This window comes from Stylophora pistillata, chromosome 5 (assembly GCF_964205215.1).
Source record: "Stylophora pistillata chromosome 5, jaStyPist1.2, whole genome shotgun sequence".
In the NCBI taxonomy this organism is placed as follows: Eukaryota; Metazoa; Cnidaria; class Anthozoa; order Scleractinia; family Pocilloporidae; genus Stylophora; species Stylophora pistillata.
Genome location: NC_142523.1, coordinates 6,735,424 through 6,753,119, shown reverse-complemented (window position 1 = coordinate 6,753,119; position 17,696 = coordinate 6,735,424). Strand labels below are relative to the sequence as shown.

Sequence of the window (17,696 nt, the reverse complement as noted above, 5' to 3'; positions counted from 1 at the left end):
TTAGGTCTCAGTATTTTATTGGGATTACTTTTTCATATTCCAGGAACAAAACATGCACTTACATTGTACCTTGTAGTAAGAGTTTGTGACCAAAATAATTTAGTTACGGAATTAAGCACGGTGATTAGCAGGATTAAAACAATTTAAAAGACGTTCTATCGCTCTGAGATTTAACATAACGCTAATTTCTTGCGTGTTATACCTGAACCCTTTGTCTCCCAGAAGTGATTAACATGTAACTTCTCCCTATAATATCCATACATGATCCAGCAAACAGGTAATGAGAATACTCAAACTTATCAGGTAGAGATTGTAATCTGGATCTAAAAACCAAATTCTCGCGACTCATTTACAAGGAAATGCGTAGCAGCCAGAGGGGAGAATAATCAATCAGATCTTGAGAAATTAAAGGGTTAATACTACGCATTTCTAAGGGCGCAACAATAACATACAGTTCGTTGAGATAGAGTCCTCTTTCATACCTGTAAAAATATTAGCTTAGCTGTAGGGCCAACGAAAAGAAAATTATACCTCAGAAAAACGATGACCATTTCCTAAAGTTTTTTTATAACAATTATCTTCATTGGCCTGCAATGGGTCTCTTTCCATTGTCTTCGAGTTTGTCTTCGTTCCGGTTTAAAACCTTAACATTAATTTATTTACATAAATATTTACATTCGAATAAATTATAAGGTCTTCAGACAGTAAGAGCATGAGGTGTCACTGGACCTCCACTGTTAAAAATGTCGTCTGCAATTTTCTTAAGTTGTTCGTCTCCATTACTCTTCTCTCCTGTGAGATAAAAAGGGAAGAGGATTCAAACAAATATTTCTGTTTCTTATCTATTGGAAATGTGTTGGAAAAAGTTCAATGAGTTTTCATCAACAGTCAAATTTTAACATATAAATGCGCTTTATAATTTGGGTGATTGTCGGCTATCGTCAGAGAGTCCTCAAGATTTCCCTAAATCTCTGCAAAAGTGACGTTGTATCATCACTGGTTGTTTTCGAATCTTGATGGGATACCTAAGATAACTTCTGGTTCTCGCGTGATCAACGACACTTTCATTCGCCATAGACAAACAAAGAAATATTCCCTATGGCCAAAAACAGCTCGAATTTAAGAATTTTGTGCGCAAGGAGATTGACACTTTGTTTTTACGACGAGTTGCTGTGACGCGTTAGGTCAACTGTGAAAGTGCTCTCCTATATTTTTTATACAATTTCCTGGCTTCAGTCCGTGCAAATGATCTCCTTTTTCGCCATCTTCGTTACATTTTGGATAACTATCTTCTCTTTCCTTTGCCTTACCTGCGAGTTTATCTGAGAATTACTGAGGTATGGCGCTCTCCAACGATGAATGCAAAGGAGAATGGTAAATTGAGTCTTCTTTCGAATCGATGGTAGTTTCGAATCAAAACTAGAATCTGAGCAAAAGCGCACCTAGCCCTCCCCTCCCCTAACCCAACATTAACCCTGACTTGCAATCAGTTGACTGAGATACGATACTGATCCGTAATTTCTGTCATGAACGTTCATGAAGATTACCCCCATTTATCCTCTACATATAAAATAAGCGTCACACGTCTTTAAAAGTTTAATTAAAGATTCTGTTTCTCACCTGATTTGACTTCTTTGAGGAGGGAATGATTGGCATGGTATTTTTCTTTGCATATAGTATCCACAAGAAGTGCCTGCCAAAAAAAAAAACACAAACAAAGCATGAGATTGAATACACAACTACATTTCATTGCAAAGTACAGATAGTTGTGTAATTAGGTAGTGGTTGTGTCTTTCAGTTAGCTGGGATCTCGTTTGGTCGATCGGTGGGTATGTAAGTCAGTTAGATTGATGAACAGACACTCAAGCGGTTGGTCAGTCGGCGGATGGTCAATTGATCAGAGAGAAGGTCAGTCTGACTGTCTGTCAGTTGATCAATCAGTCGGTCTGTCAGTCAGTCAGTCGGTCTGTCAGTCAGTCAGTCAGTCGGTCTGTCAGTCAGTCAGTCAGTCGGTCTGTCAGTCAGTCGGTCTGTCAGTCAGTTGGTTAGTCAGTCGGTCTGTCAGTCAGTTGGTCAGTCGGTCTGTCAGTCAGTCAGTTGGTCAGTCAGTCAGTCTGTCAGTCAGTTGGTCAGTCGGTCTGTCCGTCAGTTGGTCTGTCAGTCAGTCAGTCAGTTGGTCAGTCAGTCAGTCAGTCGGTCTGTCAGTCAGTTGGTCAGTCAGTCAGTCAGTCGGTCAGTCAGTCGATCAGTCAGTCAGTTAGTCAGTCAGTCAGTCATTTAGTCAGCCAATGAGTCAGTCATTTCAGCAATAATTTAGTCATTCCAGTCTGTTCCTGAATTACAGGTGGATGATTCGTCAATTGGTAGGTCAGTCAGCCTGAAATTTAATCAGTCCCAGTCAAACGTAGTCGGTCCGTTAGTCAGTCCGTTAGACTGTCAGAATTCTGTCCGTCCGACATACATGTAAAACTGCTATCTACCTCATGACTGGCGCTCGGTGAGCCACGGTTGATAGACCTTGTTGCTCTGGAGATCACAGCCGTCATACCATACAAGTTAATGGCTACATCTGCCATTCTTTTCAGCAAAAATTGCTCTTCGACGATATTCTACAAAGAAAATAAATGAATAAAAAAGCTGCCGCTAACCATCTAAGAAAATTTTTTTTTTCGAAAAGGTCTTTGAAATCCTAAAAAGTTGAGGATCTTCGATGTACATTTACGCTGCATGTGTTCAGAAATCTAAAGTTGCCAAATATACGGTCACAAACATATATCTTGGACATAATGATCACAAAAGATGGAAACAAAGGACGATTCCCTTTAACACACACTTCTCACCTGGTAAAAAGAAAGGTATTTAACCTAGTTGAAAGAACCAATCAGAAGCGGACCTGCACCTAACTTATTTATTTTCTCCCGCGCTTTATCGATTTGAGTTCAGGTTGGTTTGCTGCAAGTGTTACGCATGCGCAATCTATTCTGAGAGATTTGACAATAACAATGGTGTCAAAATGAAGAGAATAACACACGCAACTATAAGTTACCTTTCCAAACTTGGACAGCAAGTTTTCAGATATCCTTCCAAAATCAGCAATATTTTCTTCCAATTTCTTGACGCTGTCCTGTAAAAAGTAATGAAATACATAAATTAATCACCTGGGGGGGGGGGGGGGGACGAGCCCTTGAAAAAATGAGCCTTTTGAAATAAAGAAAGAAAACCCCTCTCCCAAAAGAGATTATCTTCTCCCACCTCCTGCCCTTTAAAAAGAAAGAGAGAGAAGAGACCCGCGATCCAGAAGTAAATGCCACTTGCCCGTCGCCATCTGTAGTGTACGGTCACAAGTTTCCAAAAACAGAAGACCCTCTCACTAAAAGTCTGTCGCTGGTTAAATCACTACATTTCCAGTTGTCTATCTGAAACCATAGCGACGCGTTTGCAACCATCATAGTTTGTCACTATGTTCGTCATTTTTTCAAAGAGCTCATTTCAAAGGCCAACTCTGGGACCTTAAGTTGCCTAAAGTCGCCTTAAGTCGCCTTAAGTCGCCTTAAGTTGCCTTAAGTCGCTAATGGTTACGCAATGTTATAAGGGTTCCACCCTTCCCAATTGACCCTATTCACCCCACTCTAATCATGACTATTGAGTTTATTGCAAGGGATTCTGTAAATGTTTTTAAGGTTATGAAGAGACTGTTGCTAACTGATTTTATCACTTCAGTCAAATAAAATCGCTTTAAGTCACCTTAAATTGCCTTACATCGCCTAAAGTCGCGATGTTTTTTCTGCCAATTTTGCTTAAGTTGCCTTAAGTCGCCTTAAATTGCCCAAAGTCGCCCAAAGTTAGGGCGACTTAAGGCCCCAGAGTAGGCCTTTTCAAGAGTTTGTCACACTTACCGCCAATTGTGGATGCGTAGCTTCGGCAATTCCCTGGAGGTTTCCCTTTAGTCCCAAGGCATAGAGAGCTCTATTCTTCACGAAGTCCGTCACGAATTCAACATTTCCAAAAGGGTTCTTCAGGTATCTGGTTAAAGAATCAAACTCATAATAAAGACGATGGGATCACAACTAAGAGGAAAATTTCTTTAAACTGTCTCTCTACATCAGTCAAATAACACTTGACTTTTTACATACTGGGTATGATAACATTAAAAGAACCTAACTGTTTCACTAGCTTGAATTTAGTTTCTAGAGAAATTGTAGTGCTGTGTCCGTGGGAGTAACAAGGTAATTTTGATTTTATCGACTGAGTTGATAAATGTAAATTGGTCACCGTAGAGTTTCAAAGCTGACGTTTCGAGCGTTAGCCCTTCGTCAGAGCGAATGGCGAATGGCCAATGTACATTATCGGCTCAAATGATAAAACCAAAATTTCCTTGCTTCACTAGTTTGGCCAACTGGTACTTTACCGCTGAAATGTATTCCGGTTTACACAGAATTAAGCAACAAGGAGTGAATCTTATAAACCTTTACACCCTAACATCAGTATGCATATTCTCCATACTGTTCTCTATACATTTCCTATGGTGCAGACAAGGAGAAGCTGTATACAAAGCAAGAGCTTCTTTAGTTGATGATCATTTCCTTTATTCTCCTGACCTTTATATGTGATTCAGGGGTGATATTGTAAGGAGAAATTAGATGCCAGTCACCAAACCAACAGCGGCTCAGTCACTCACGTTTCCCGCCCTAAGTCTTTCATCACGTGATTCATTGGACCGTCATTTCAACCTTTCCTTGTGATTGGCCATTTCAGTCTTTTGGAAAAATGTTTTTAAAAAATAATGATTTGGAAACTGCACTAAATCACTAATGCAACAACTCACTTTAACACTGCTTGCAAGTGTTTCCCAGCATGTTGCATACCAGCAAGTGCTATGTACATTCTAAGGATTTCATTTGTTCCCTGTTAAACATAAGAAAAATCCAGAACTGAACAATGTTTCTTATAAAAAAAAAAAAAACAACAATAAAACACAGACTTCTACTGTGCCCTGTGGGTGCGGGGGGGGGGGGGGAGCTCTAACATTAATGCCCCACCACAATTGGGGAGTGTGCATATGTCAGGTTCCATTATCATGATGAATTGCCTGGAAATGCACATTCACCCCCCCCCCCCCCCACAAAAAAGAAAAAAAAAAAAACATTCCCTACAGTTTCCTCTAATTTTGTATATCCAGAGATTCAAAATTCACCAGTGACATATTGCTTACCTCAAATATCAATAAGATTCTTGAATCCCTCATGATTCGTTCATACGGATAATCTTTCATATACCCAAGGCCTGAGGGTCAAAAAGTATGAGTGGCATCAATCATTTCTTATCATACGAGTAGTGACTGATACAATTGAGATACAACTGACCAAAATAACATTCCAGTAATTCACACAAATCTACCGAAGGATAACTAAAATTTCACCAGTGCATTTGTTTTAAGTTTGAAATAGTTTTAGCTCACAGCACCTCCTAAGATCTGCAGTGCCTCATTAACTCCAGTCCATAACCCCTCTGAACCATACACCTGCAAAGAATGATGAAAAAAAAAAGTGAAAAAGATACCAGGATATACACATGTACACCAATATAATATGGATCAACCCCCAAAGGAATAGTTCACTGTTTGTGCTGATCATCTGACAAGAGAGTAAACAACTCCAAGGCTGTGCTCTAAGAAAAATTAAAGAGAGCCCAGTGCTCAGAAACGGTGTAAAATCCAGGGTGCCCAGCATATGCTTTTTTATGAAAAAACTAAGATTCCTGAGTCGCCCAAGAACAATTATAACATAACCAAAGTAAAGTGCACGCTCTGATTGGTCAATTTAGCGTCCCCCATTTGCCCATGGGTTACGCTGCTGACATGAGCAAATGCAAAGACTATTTTTCTGCACGCGCTTGTTTTTTCTGGTCACATAAGATTTGTTAAATAAAAGGGAACTCTTTAGCTACAAAGTATCAATGTTATGTTATAAAACAAATGGTAAACACCACAGCATACACTATTGAGTTATGGATGCACTTGGGAGGTTTGCTAAGCACTTGGGAAGCTAGAGTCGCTCTCGGCTATCGCCTCGAGCGACTCTTACGCTTCTTTCGTGCTTAGCAACCTCCTGCGTGCATCCATAACTCAATAGTGTATGCTGTGGTGTTTACCATTTGTTAAATGTAAGGCGCCAGGGGCCACCGGGTGCTGCTAGAGCACAGCCCTGAACTCCTCCTTCACTTCTCAGACTGCTATTGACAACAGTCCTTTTGAGGACGATACCCTTGCCCTAATGACGATCACATGACATGATCTACCAAGAAAGATGTGTAACTTGTAGGATCCAGTCTTTTCTGTTTCCTTTTTGCAAAGAGAATGTGAGTTAATTTAAGGAGATCACACCGAGCATGGACTAAAGGGGGGCCAAAAAAAAAATAGAGAAGGATGTTAATTTTTGTTTGGTCAAGAGTATGGAATAAACAAAAATATTCTGAGTCCTCAGGAGGAATTGGATCTCAGACCTTTGGATTGTGTGCCCCAATGCTCTACTACTAAGCCACAAAGACTGTATGGTGAGCAAGGCCAATTGCAAAGTTACAAATTAAAAAAAAAAACTTAAATCAAGGGGTACATAAAGAAAAGAGGAACTTTTCATAACTTTTGTCTATCCCCTCCTCTTAATATTTTTGCTCTCTTGAGCTGCTATGCTTTCACAAGACTCCTACGTGGCTCACACTTCTCCCCTGCTTAAAAAAAAAATGGAAACAGAAGCGAAAGCTTTGGAGGCTTTCATTGTACAAATGTCAAATCTGGGTTTCCAACAACAAACCTTGCACATGGCAGCCTCCACCGAAGCGTCTTCCTCACCACCGTCCAACATCCCAGTTGTCAGGTACGCCATGGACTCAATTGTATATTGTTTCAATGCCATACGTGCAAACTTCTCCTGATTAAATTAAATTATAAAGAAAAAGATTGGTTTTGGACCATACCACTTATATTTGGTTATTGCTTCAGTTAGTATAATTGACTGGTTAGGGAAGCGGCACAAATCAAACATTCATGCTGCAATTTATGTTGGAGCTCCCTGAATGCAACACAACAGTGACTGAATAACTCAATTGGAAGTTTCTCTTAGTCTGTAAGTTCATGATGTTGTACAAGGTGAGGTCCAAAATCTAAGCAAACCATAAAAAAAATTTCTTGATTTTATGGACCCAGCTTCACCTCTATTTTCTAAAACAGTGGCCATTTCCATATCCTAAGAAATGCAACTAATATAAAATTAAAGTGTGACCAATTAATTTGGATCATTAGAGCAGATATTGATTGTACAGGCCCCTAATTAAACTCCATTTTATTTCATGCTTTCGCAAAAATTAAAAAAAAAGTTCTTGAAAGTAAGAGGTGAGAGTTTCAGAGATTTACTTTGGTCTAGGGTAAAGATTTCAAAGAGCCATAAGCAACAAATTTCTATAAAAACCTGAATCTGTCCAAATCCTGACAAAGTCCTGTTGAATTGTTTTCTTGTAGTGGCATGCTCTGCTGCTGCAACTAAAATCACAACACTAACAAATTGAGATCTGAGACTTTCAATGTATAAATGTTGTAAAGTTAAGCATAGCGTGACAAAGCGTGACAAATATAAAGTTAAGTATAGTGTGACAAAGCGTGACAAACAATTCTAAAGTAAGCTTTGATTACATATTAATTACAACCAGAAATATGATTTATGTGTAACCCTTTGTTGCTAGAGTATTCATGAAAATATTCCTACTACGTGTCGCATAGAATATGAATATGAATATAGTTTATGAATATAGTTTATATCTGACCAGTTGCAGCCCAGAGACTGAATTACGGGTGCAGTGTAAGGTTGAGAACAGACATCAGAATATGGAAACTTGTACGTGTTTTCCGTCTAAAAAACACATAGGAACACTAGTTCCGCAGGATCTACGAAAGTGTCCTCCCATATTGGTGAAACTGCGGATACGTGGTAATTAAGTTGTTTATTCCAAGGGAAACTCGTATTATCTTCTGTATTTTGTATCACATATGATTTAGCTACCATTATGTATATAAGAACCTTGATTCAAGCAATAAAGTAGATTCAGTTGATTGTAAAGCAGTTGAGTGTCCTGCACCCCATGTGCGAGCTCGCGTTAAACCCAACGTTTGCCTAAGCATCGAAACAACTCGACGCTAACCAACCCTCGGTCGAAATTATACTACACAAATAAAGTTCTGAAAGCACTTCCTCTACTTAAAAGTTTAAAAAAAGTCTTTGAAGTGGAGGGTTTGCTTCAAAGTTAGTGTGTAATATGTAAAGCAGCTGGTATTAGCCATTAGAGAAGCCACCTACTGGTTTTTTTTGGACATAAGGTCTGCACAATCATTTTTCCAATGGAACTTAAACATTATCTCAGAAAAGAATACTGAACCTTTGTGAATTAGAGAGCCACAAACAAACTGTGCTGGGAAGGAGGAATGGGGCAGAGTTTCAATGGGGTTGGGAAGGGGTCCAAATTTTTAATCAGAAAACACACTTTTATTCTTTCCTTTTTTTAATCAGAGCCTTTTTTAAAGATAAGTAAATTGAAAACACTTCAAATTGAGTGGTCAGTGATAAAAATTTGCCGGCAAAATGTCAGTTTCAGACAATTAAGAAGGAAAATCAATCACAAGTCTGATGATGGGGGCTGGGATGAGTTGTGTGGGGGGGGGGGATGGGATCCACACACCCTCCCCTTGAACACGCCACAATTACTTAAAATTACCTATCAGCCCTCTCAGTCCACCTGCAGCACATGCTCCGATACCAAACCTGCCACTGTTCAAGATGTTCATAGCCACCTTAACAGAAGCAAAAAAATTAGAGTAACTATTATAGACCACTTTCATAAATGGCTGCCGGATTAATATTCTTTTGTTTAAATTAAAATTAGCCCTACTGGCCTCGTTCTCCAGTACAAAATTCAAAAGAATACATTATCTCAAGCGAGGCCAGTAGGGCTAATTTAAATTTAAACAAAAGAATATTTATACAGCAGCCATTTATGAAAGTGGTCTATAGCATAATATTATTTCAATACTTACAAATATTTTTGATGTCGTTTACATTTAGTTAATGGCAGATGTATATTCTAATTAGCACTTAGAGCTGCAAACTGCCAGAAGCAGGGGGCTTTTAAACAAATTGTGTAACATATTTAATAGGGAGAAAGATGTTGTTCATCTTGTCACGAGTGTGATACAAAGAAAATTATTATATCACCAGGATCATAATTATAGCAGATTGTTTTCATTAAAAAAATGATCAAGTCTGCACTTGAGCAAAGTGGCTCATTACAGCCAGTGAGAGCTTGTCCCAGATTCTCTACCATGAAGTAACTATCCCCCCCAGGGGAGGTACTTGATATATTCCTGGGTGGGGAGGTGCAGCCCCTCATACTCTGACACTGTTTAAGACAAATATCGCTGATTTTCCTACCCTGTTTAAGACAGAATTCCGATTTTTGATACCCTGTTTAAGACATTTAATGTGCCTGGTATCAATGCCAAAATCAACGAAATTCAATATTAATTAAAATTAGAGCTTGTAAAAATTTTGCTGTTTATCTTCCAAGAAAAGATATCCTGTTTAAGACAAAAATTGATAAATCGATACCCTGATTAAGACAAAATATGACAAATTCAATATCCTGTTTAAGAAAAAAATCTCAAAAAACATACCCTGGCTGGCCGCACGTCCCCATTAAGCCCTTATAAGGGAGTACACCCCCCCCCCCCCCCACCTGGGCTATCCCTCTGGATGGAATGCCAGTCTATTGCAAGCTTCCTTAATCATCTGCCAGTATTCATTTAGTTTATGCCTGTACTCTTGGGGTGAAGAGAGGCACCAGGAGTGTTAAGTGTCTAACCTTAGAACACAACAAAATTTCCTGACCAGTGCTCCAGTCTTGACCTACATGTGTAGAGTCCAGTGGGGCCCAGTTGTCCCAAGGTCGATTAGTGCTAACCCAGGGTTAAATTTTAATCCAGGTTTTGGGATAATTTTCCCTATTGTTTTTAGATCATTCAATCATCAAATTCTGGACAAAAAGAAATAAACTGAATTTTCTCTTCAAGTTTTTAGATCTGTAATCAAATTTCACACTAACCCTGGGTTATATTAACCCAGCTTTGAAAAACCAAGCTCAGTGTATTGAATCAGGTGCAGCCACTAGTAGTGCTCCTCCAACATAATTATGTGAGATAAGAAGGATGAACTTTTTTTCCAGAATTATGCACAAAACAAAACATTCCTAACTTTACCTTAAATCCACCACCAACAGTTCCAAGAACATTTTCAATTGGAATTGGAGTGTTGTCAAAATGGAGTTCACATGCTAAAAGACAGAAAAGAGAATAGACTGAATAAAACTTCTATTTTGAAAAAATCTGGCCTCAAAGGTTTATAGCAATTATAACATTATAACTCAAACAAATGGTAATTAATACTTAACTCTGCAATTTGTTCACCATATAAATTCAACTGTAATTAAAACATTTTGTTCGCTTACTATTTGAGCCTCTAATTCCAAGTTTATCCTCTGGTTTTCCACTCGTCACACCTCCAAATTCTCTTTCCACAATAAAAGCAGTTATTTTGTCTTGCTTTTCACCCTGCAATACATTGACAGTCATGATAAATGATGTAAATTAAACCAATTAAAATTTGTGGGATGCAAAATAGAAAGGTAGATATGGTCCCCAATGGTCAGTGCACTGAAGTGTGGTTTGAGGAGCCTGGGTTTGAGACTTGACCTGGGGCCTGTTTCTCAATAGTCCTTGTAACTTAACGAGCATGAAGCCATGTTTTAAATTAAATTAAAATTTGAAGGATAGGAAAGCAGGTTCTGGCACCCAAACCAATCCTTTTTGTTTCTTTAGCTGATAGGTTTATTATATCATTTTCAAAACTGTTGAAATCCTCATCTTGAATGAAAACAGAACTGCTTCGTGGGCCCATTAAGTAGCAGGACTTTCAAGAAATGGGCCCCAGGTCAATTTGTTGTATTCTTGGCCAAACCTCTTTACCTTCACACTTGCCTGTATCCACTACAGAGTATAAAAGGACACCTATGAATTATCAGGGAAGCTAAGCCTGATGAGATTCTGAGAGTAAACTAGTGATGGACTGGCATCCCTTCCAGGGGAGAGTAGTGCTGCTGTTTTTTATCTAGGTCTAGCAGAGAGAAGTGGGTAGCCTGCTCACAGGTGGCAGTTTGTGTTTTCAAGTGTGAGATTCAGCGCAGCACATAAATTATTTGGTTGCCATACTGGACAGGTGGAAGATCAGGGACAAGTGAGAAAGCAAAGGGGAGGCGGAAGAGGAGAAAAACCAGAAAACCACCTGCCTGAAAACCCATGAGTTTTCTCCCTTTCCCCCCTCCCCCTCAATTTGTCACTCGTTCCAAATCTTTCACCTGTTCAATATGGCGAGCAAATATTCCCTGCACCAAATCTCATGCTTGAAAATACAAATGACTGCCCACAAGCAGGCTTAGAAGGATCAAGTCAGGAAAAGACAAAAGGATGCATAAAAGCTACAAGGTGTATTATATCTTACAAAAAAATATTGACCTTGTCATTGGTGTGAGTAGTCCTGGCAAAGACCGTCATTATGTCAGCCCATCCTCCATTAGAGATCCAAATCTAGAATTTAAGAATGATAAGTATAATAAGAATTAGAATCTTAAGAAGTACATGACACACATGAATCATACACCATATTAATAACTGGCCACCCCAGGAAACAGTCTGGACTTGAGTGCATGGAAACCAGGTCTGAACAGCTATGGTCATGTTTACTTCAAGAGCAACCAGACGAGGACAGCTTACTTAGATGTGTTGTTAGATGGAAAGAGACCCACATTTCTGTTATTTTTCTCAGAAAAATTCAGCAAAAGCAAAGGAAATATCAGGTAATTGGTTGACAGCTTTTCCAGCAGCCCTAAAATACTAACAAGCATGTTTTCAGTGGAATCTGAATTTGCTATTTTTTTTAATTTTTGAGATTCAACAGTGTCTCAGGTTAGAAACAGTATTTTTTTTTTAACCATTTAGACCCTAACATCAGTAGACATATTCTCCATACTGTTCTCTATGCATTTCCTACAGTGCTGACAAAGAGAATTTGTTTAACAATCAAGAGCTTCTCTTACTAGTTCGTGATCATTTTCTTTGTTCTTGTGACCTTACTGTGTGATTCAGGGGTGACATTGTAAGGAGAAATTAGATACTGGTCACTCTTACACTGATCATTTCCTTTATTCTCGTGACATTACTGTGTGATTCAGGGGTGATATTGTAAGGAGAAATTAGATGCTGGTCACCCTTAGCTGGGTTAAAGCATTGAGTCAATTTCAGAGAGGATCTTTGGCACCTACTTAATGATCTTAAAACATAACAAACCTTTGAACCATTGAGAAGAAAATGTTTGCCATCCTTGCTTAAAGTTGCTTTGGTCTGGATTGATGCTGCATCGCTTCCACTACATGGAAACAATAATAAATAAATTATTGCAAAAGAACATAATTGTTTTTTCTTATAGTTTCTTTACAAATTATTTACCTCTGAAAATCTAATAGTGTGTCTAGTTTTAAACACATTTTGCAGCTTTATTAAGTATTTACTTGTGCATTAAGGGGTCACTAGATAAAATATTTTCTGTCATAGGAGTTAGGCTGCCGACGTACCCACCATAAAATAAATGTTTTAAATACTAAGCAATGAGTGCTTTGTTCATGTACCTTGAGGGTTCTGTAAGACAAAATGCAGCCATGTGTTCACCAGAAGCTAGTCTTGGTAAATATTTTTGCTTTTGCTCTTCAGTTCCAAGAAGAAGAATTCCCTGTCACAAATCAGACACAAATCAATATAAAAGAACAGTTACTGTAAAAGCTTTTCTATCCTTGGCTGCAGAAAACCAGCTGGTCTGAAATAATTTATCCCCTCTAACCATCCCCTCTAGCTAAAATAAAACCCATAAACTTCTTAAAATTTCAAACAAAGGGGTTACCAATTCTACACGAAGTTTTCGATGTCAAGGTTAAAGATCTTTGACATGATTGGCTAATTAATGAAATGAAATGTGCCATGCATAAATACAAAAAGAGGGTAGAGGGAGAAGAAAATTGCATTTTGAAATTTAAAAACAAAAGAGATTTTCTACAACAGTATCAAACATACATATGATGCACGATCCTCTCAGTAGATAGCGCTATTTAAGCAATAGCGAAAATCAGACCTGAAAAAAATCAGGCCTGCACAGGCCTGATTTTTTTCAGGTCTGATTTTCGCTATTGCTTAAATAGCGCTATCTACTGCGAGGATCGTGCATCATATGTATCTAATACCGCAGTACAAAATATATGAACTTCATATATTTCATTGTATCTCAAGTATCAAAACACTTTACACCTCTGGGATGATAAGGAGAGGAAACATCAAATTCTCAGAGCTAAAATCATGAGAAACTTATGAAAGGCAGTACAGAGAATTGACATATAGATCCTAGAAGTGAAAGGGCCATTAGGTAAAGCAACTCGCCTTCAGACCAATGGATTGATGTGCCATCAGCGTCACGGCAATACTAGCATCTGTGAAAGCTTCACAAACCCGGGCATAATTTGTATTTAGAAGACCAAGGCCACCTGAAGCATTTTAAAATACTTATTAGTAAATATCTTTCGCACAGGTCGAGAAACAAATCATTTTTAATTTTCAAAAATAATTAATGATTTCCAAAAGGGAAATATTCAGCCAAAGTTTATTTGGGGATGAAAAATTAGTAAATCTTCTTAATTGGTGGACTGGGGTGAAAAGCAAAGAGATTTGGCAATAATGCTTTCCTCCAGTCACTCACGACTTCTTGTAGGCAGTGCTACTAAACAGTGAGCTAGGTGCTCACAAGGTGCCATAAATGAAATGGATATGGATCTAGATGTGGTAGGTAAGTGTCCAAAACTAGACCTTACTGGTAATCTTTTTTGTCCTCACTATAGACCACTTTCATAAACGGCTGCCGGATTAATATTCTTTTGTTTAAATTTAAATTAGCCCTTGTGGCCTCGTTCTCCAGTACAAAATTCAAAATAATACAATATCTCAAGCAAGGCCAGAAGGGCTAATTTAAATTTAAACAAAAGAATTTTAATCCAACAGCCATTTATGAAAGTGGTCTATTGGTATTAAGTAATAAAGCATTAACTCATAATTTGATGGACTAGCTGGCTGTTTTTGAATCGAAGGAACACCAGCCAAATTAAATTTACCTAGTAGTAAATAAGTCTTCATCACATAGAAAATTAGTAATACAAAATAACAATTACTGCAACAAAGATGGATGACTACTAAAATATCTTACCATATTCTTCAGGGATCAGCAGACCAAACAAACCAAGCTCTTTCAGTCCTTCCATAACTTCTTCAGGAATTTTAGCTGTTTTGTCAATCTGGGCAGAATCAACTGTAATCAAATAAAAAATAAACAGTTGTTTGTCAAGTCAACAAGATAAATCCCTATACTTCATTTAATATATAATAATGTCTAAGGAAGACCCAGAGCATCTGGATACTGGACCACCTTTACTCAAATTTGATTCAACCAATTCTCTTGTCATTATCTTTGATTACCTTTCTCAACAAAATACTTTTCAACTGGTTCAACAAGCATGTTAAGGGTTTCTCGTTGTTCTTCATTCAATGGGTCTGGATATGGGAAAACTTCCTCCTACAAAGAGAGGGGAAAAAAAGATACTTTTATGCGTCCAATATCTGAAAATTTGTTTCACTCGTTCACTTTTTCTTTCTTCCATTCCTTATTTGATATATTTCTCCGTTCATTTGCTCATTCGTCCATCTGTTTCCTTCGCCCCAACCCACTCCCCGCCCACCTTCGATCCTTCTCTCTTACAAAACAATGCAATCGTGAATATCTTCCTTATGTCTTCTTCATAGGATAAAAAAAAATTTTTTTTAAAAAATTGGAAAATAGAAATTATCTTTTCTTTGACATACTAAGACAATTCAGTCTAAAAAAACTTTGAAACCGTGAGAGAACTCTCCCGTAATATCAAATTCTAGCGTGCGTACACAAGTCTGACTCGAATCAACGAACATCAACAAGCAAAGTTTTGTTTCAATTTGCTTAGTTATCGTTTGAAACATGTAGTTTTCCCTTGGCTGATACAAAATCTCCCTAAGATTCTACAGAGGAAATGGAAGATTATCCAAAGACCAATTCTGAATATTTAGTGGAATTAAAATGAAAATTAAGAGACCGGCCGATTACATAATTTTAGGATTTTTCTCAATTCAACCTCTTTTTTTCAAGAGAAAATGTAGGTCTCTACTTTGATCTCATACGCGGTTTTCTAATCTATTTCAGCAAAACAATACACAAGGAGTTAAACGATTTCCATGAAACCACATGATGCATTTTATACCTTATTGCAACGTCCCAGAAACAGATCCTTGGCAAAAGTTGAAGTTGGTTTCGACGTGTGAAGAAAGCGCCGAAATGATGACACGCTCACAGGCTTAAAGGCACTTAAAATATGCCTTCCCGCTCTGAACGCCATCGTGCTAGCCAGAATTCCCTTCCCTATCGTGACTTAGAGTAAAAATATTCAGGCTGTCATTTCAGCTCGATAAATACTTCTTCGGTCACCTTGAACGGCCTTCACTAAAAACCTTTGTACTCGCCCCAATCTTTCTCTTGTCCGCCTGGCTGCGCACAAAAGTTCCGCGATGATACGCTGGGAGCGATGAAGGATTACGGCAAGGAATCTATTTCCCTTCTTCGAATAAAAGTTAAGTTGAGAGTCAATATTCCGCTAGACGAACTCGAGGATTTAGGAGCAAATTCAAGGTGGATCATTTTTCTAGTTCCCAGCCTTAGAATGGCAAAGAATTTGTGAAGTCATAGTCGAGAGTACATCATCGAAATAATCATTAGCAAATTAATTAATTGAGGGATGGATACATATTTTTGTCGTTTTTTTGTTAAAGCTAACCACTCCAAAATTCAACCCAGCAACACTATTCGCTTTAATATGGAGGAAATCCGGCAAGATTTCCATATAACCCCATACATTAATTATGCGTAGCGTGTCGCAAGGAAACCTTTCTATTTAGTCTTCATGAAATGGAATGCATGATTAATGTACGTGGATATACGGAAATATTTCCGGAAATCCTTCACATGGACAAAACATCAAGAATTCAGCAAAAAGCAACTTTCACCTTTAAATATTTAGCCAATTTATTTTCAATCAGTCATCTGGGGTCCATGCTTATCTTGGTTGGTGGTTCTTCGGCTAAAAGCTTACGATGTTTGAAATGAAAACTGTCAAAGGCTTTCAAACAAAAGTACCCGTATATTAAGTACTTAAATAACCCAGTTGGAAAACATCACAAATGCTTTTGAGTTTTTTTTGCGTTTGTTAGAGAGGGTTGTAAAAGTCTTGATATCTATACAAGAAAAGGAATGATAGAGATGGAGTTTAAAGGGGTATTCACAGCATCTGCCACGAGAAGAAAGTAGGAATTGTGTAACAGTATAGAATTTTGAGTGATGGGAATATCAGATATTAAAGAAAATACACACACAAATCAATTACAGTATGGTGACTACTAATTTTATTTTAGCTTCCCAGTGTCACTTTTCATCATCATTTTCAATAGAATGTGTTGGGTCGCTTGGCCACAAACTTAGACCTGTAGTGAGACTTGATGATACGATGTGGCAGAGGAAATCTGATCTTGGAGTTCTGAAAAAAAGGAATATAAATATCATGATATATCTGAGGAAAAAAATAAACATTGGAAGGAACTTACCATAAATAAAAGAAACATTTGTTAGAGGAGAAAACTTGAGAGTATTTCATACACATTCAAACAATTCCACGACTTAACACACTCTTTGCAAAGACTTCCTTGATGTTTTACCAGAACATGAAGTGCAATCAAAATGACATGATCAAAGTAATTTTTCTTTGGATGCTCTTGGATAATCACTTCAAGGTACAATTTCTGTGACCCGTCAATCAACCTACTTTCCTAGTTTTCAATGTCCCATGCAAAACCAGCTTAAAATGACCTTTTATTAAGGTATATACATAAGCATGCATTTCTTCTGCTATGATATAACAGGGTCAAGCTTTCTATAGAAATTCTTTTAGTAGCCAGTAATTAAGAAAAAACCAGCTAGCAGAGGTTAAAATTTATTTCATATCAAGATAATTATTTTACAACTATGTCTAATCAAAATAGCTGGCCCTTTATAAACAAGCAGCAGGCAGAAATTAACTCCCACCAGTGCTTCTGGAAATCACAACTAGATTTGAGTGACATCTAATCAGCCACTTACATGCAACTGCTTCACGTGTGGTCTTCGGCACTTGCTGGCTGGGATTACATCAACTTTCATGATCTGAATGCTTGATCCTCGTGCACGATGGCGGGCTGCCATGTCTCGGTCTGCATATTAAAGGTAACTAGTTTGTGATTTGAAGTTTGCTCATGTGTACTGAACTTGATTGGAATCATTCAGTAAACAATTGATTCCTTCAAATCAATTGAAAGTGTTCGTGGTTTTCTGTGTTCCACTGTAAAATTGCTAGAGGATTATTGTTAGTCACTTTGGCATAAACAGTTTTACATTTAA

At 37.9% G+C, this 17,696-nt stretch overlaps 2 protein-coding genes across 2 annotated transcripts in view; both read right to left on the bottom strand.

The window, feature by feature from the left end:
• LOC111325023 (complex I assembly factor ACAD9, mitochondrial) lies at nucleotides 1-15,748 on the bottom strand. The gene is made up of 20 exons (XM_088760479.1): nucleotides 15,475-15,748; nucleotides 14,663-14,759; nucleotides 14,394-14,495; nucleotides 13,577-13,680; nucleotides 12,778-12,878; nucleotides 12,440-12,518; nucleotides 11,609-11,680; nucleotides 10,546-10,648; nucleotides 10,298-10,371; nucleotides 8,761-8,836; nucleotides 7,464-7,534; nucleotides 6,810-6,926; nucleotides 5,464-5,521; nucleotides 5,213-5,283; nucleotides 4,826-4,905; nucleotides 3,897-4,023; nucleotides 3,047-3,124; nucleotides 2,481-2,609; nucleotides 1,621-1,693; nucleotides 1-792 (listed from the first exon to the last, which is right to left on the bottom strand). The coding sequence occupies exons 1-20, from the start codon at nucleotides 15,607-15,609 to the stop codon at nucleotides 698-700; spliced, it is 1,842 nt and encodes a 613-aa protein (XP_088616605.1). The 5' UTR covers nucleotides 15,610-15,748; the 3' UTR covers nucleotides 1-697.
• An 898-nt stretch (nucleotides 15,749-16,646) lies between these two features.
• LOC111325018 (large ribosomal subunit protein eL20) overlaps nucleotides 16,647-17,696 on the bottom strand; it is a 6,597-nt gene continuing 5,547 nt past the window's right edge. Inside the window, exons 4-5 of the mRNA XM_022928716.2 lie at nucleotides 17,400-17,509; nucleotides 16,647-16,800 (exon numbers count right to left, since the gene is read on the bottom strand). Coding sequence (XP_022784451.1) covers nucleotides 16,708-16,800; nucleotides 17,400-17,509 — 203 coding nt within the window. The 3' untranslated portion in view covers nucleotides 16,647-16,707. The remainder of the gene's footprint in view (nucleotides 16,801-17,399; nucleotides 17,510-17,696) is intronic.

What these genes read in the sequence shown, in the direction of transcription:
- LOC111325023 (XM_088760479.1), bottom strand. Translation starts at nt 15,609, where the DNA reads ATGGCGTTCAGAGCGGGAAGGCATATTTTAAGTGCCTTTAAGCCTGTG. An exon ending in TTCTGGGACGTTGCAATAAG is followed by an intron (nt 14,760 to 15,474) that starts GTATAAAATGCA and finishes CTCTCTTTGTAG; the next exon opens with GAGGAAGTTTTCCCATATCC. An exon ending in GCTGATCCCTGAAGAATATG is followed by an intron (nt 13,681 to 14,393) that starts GTAAGATATTTT and finishes AAAATGCTTCAG; the next exon opens with GTGGCCTTGGTCTTCTAAAT.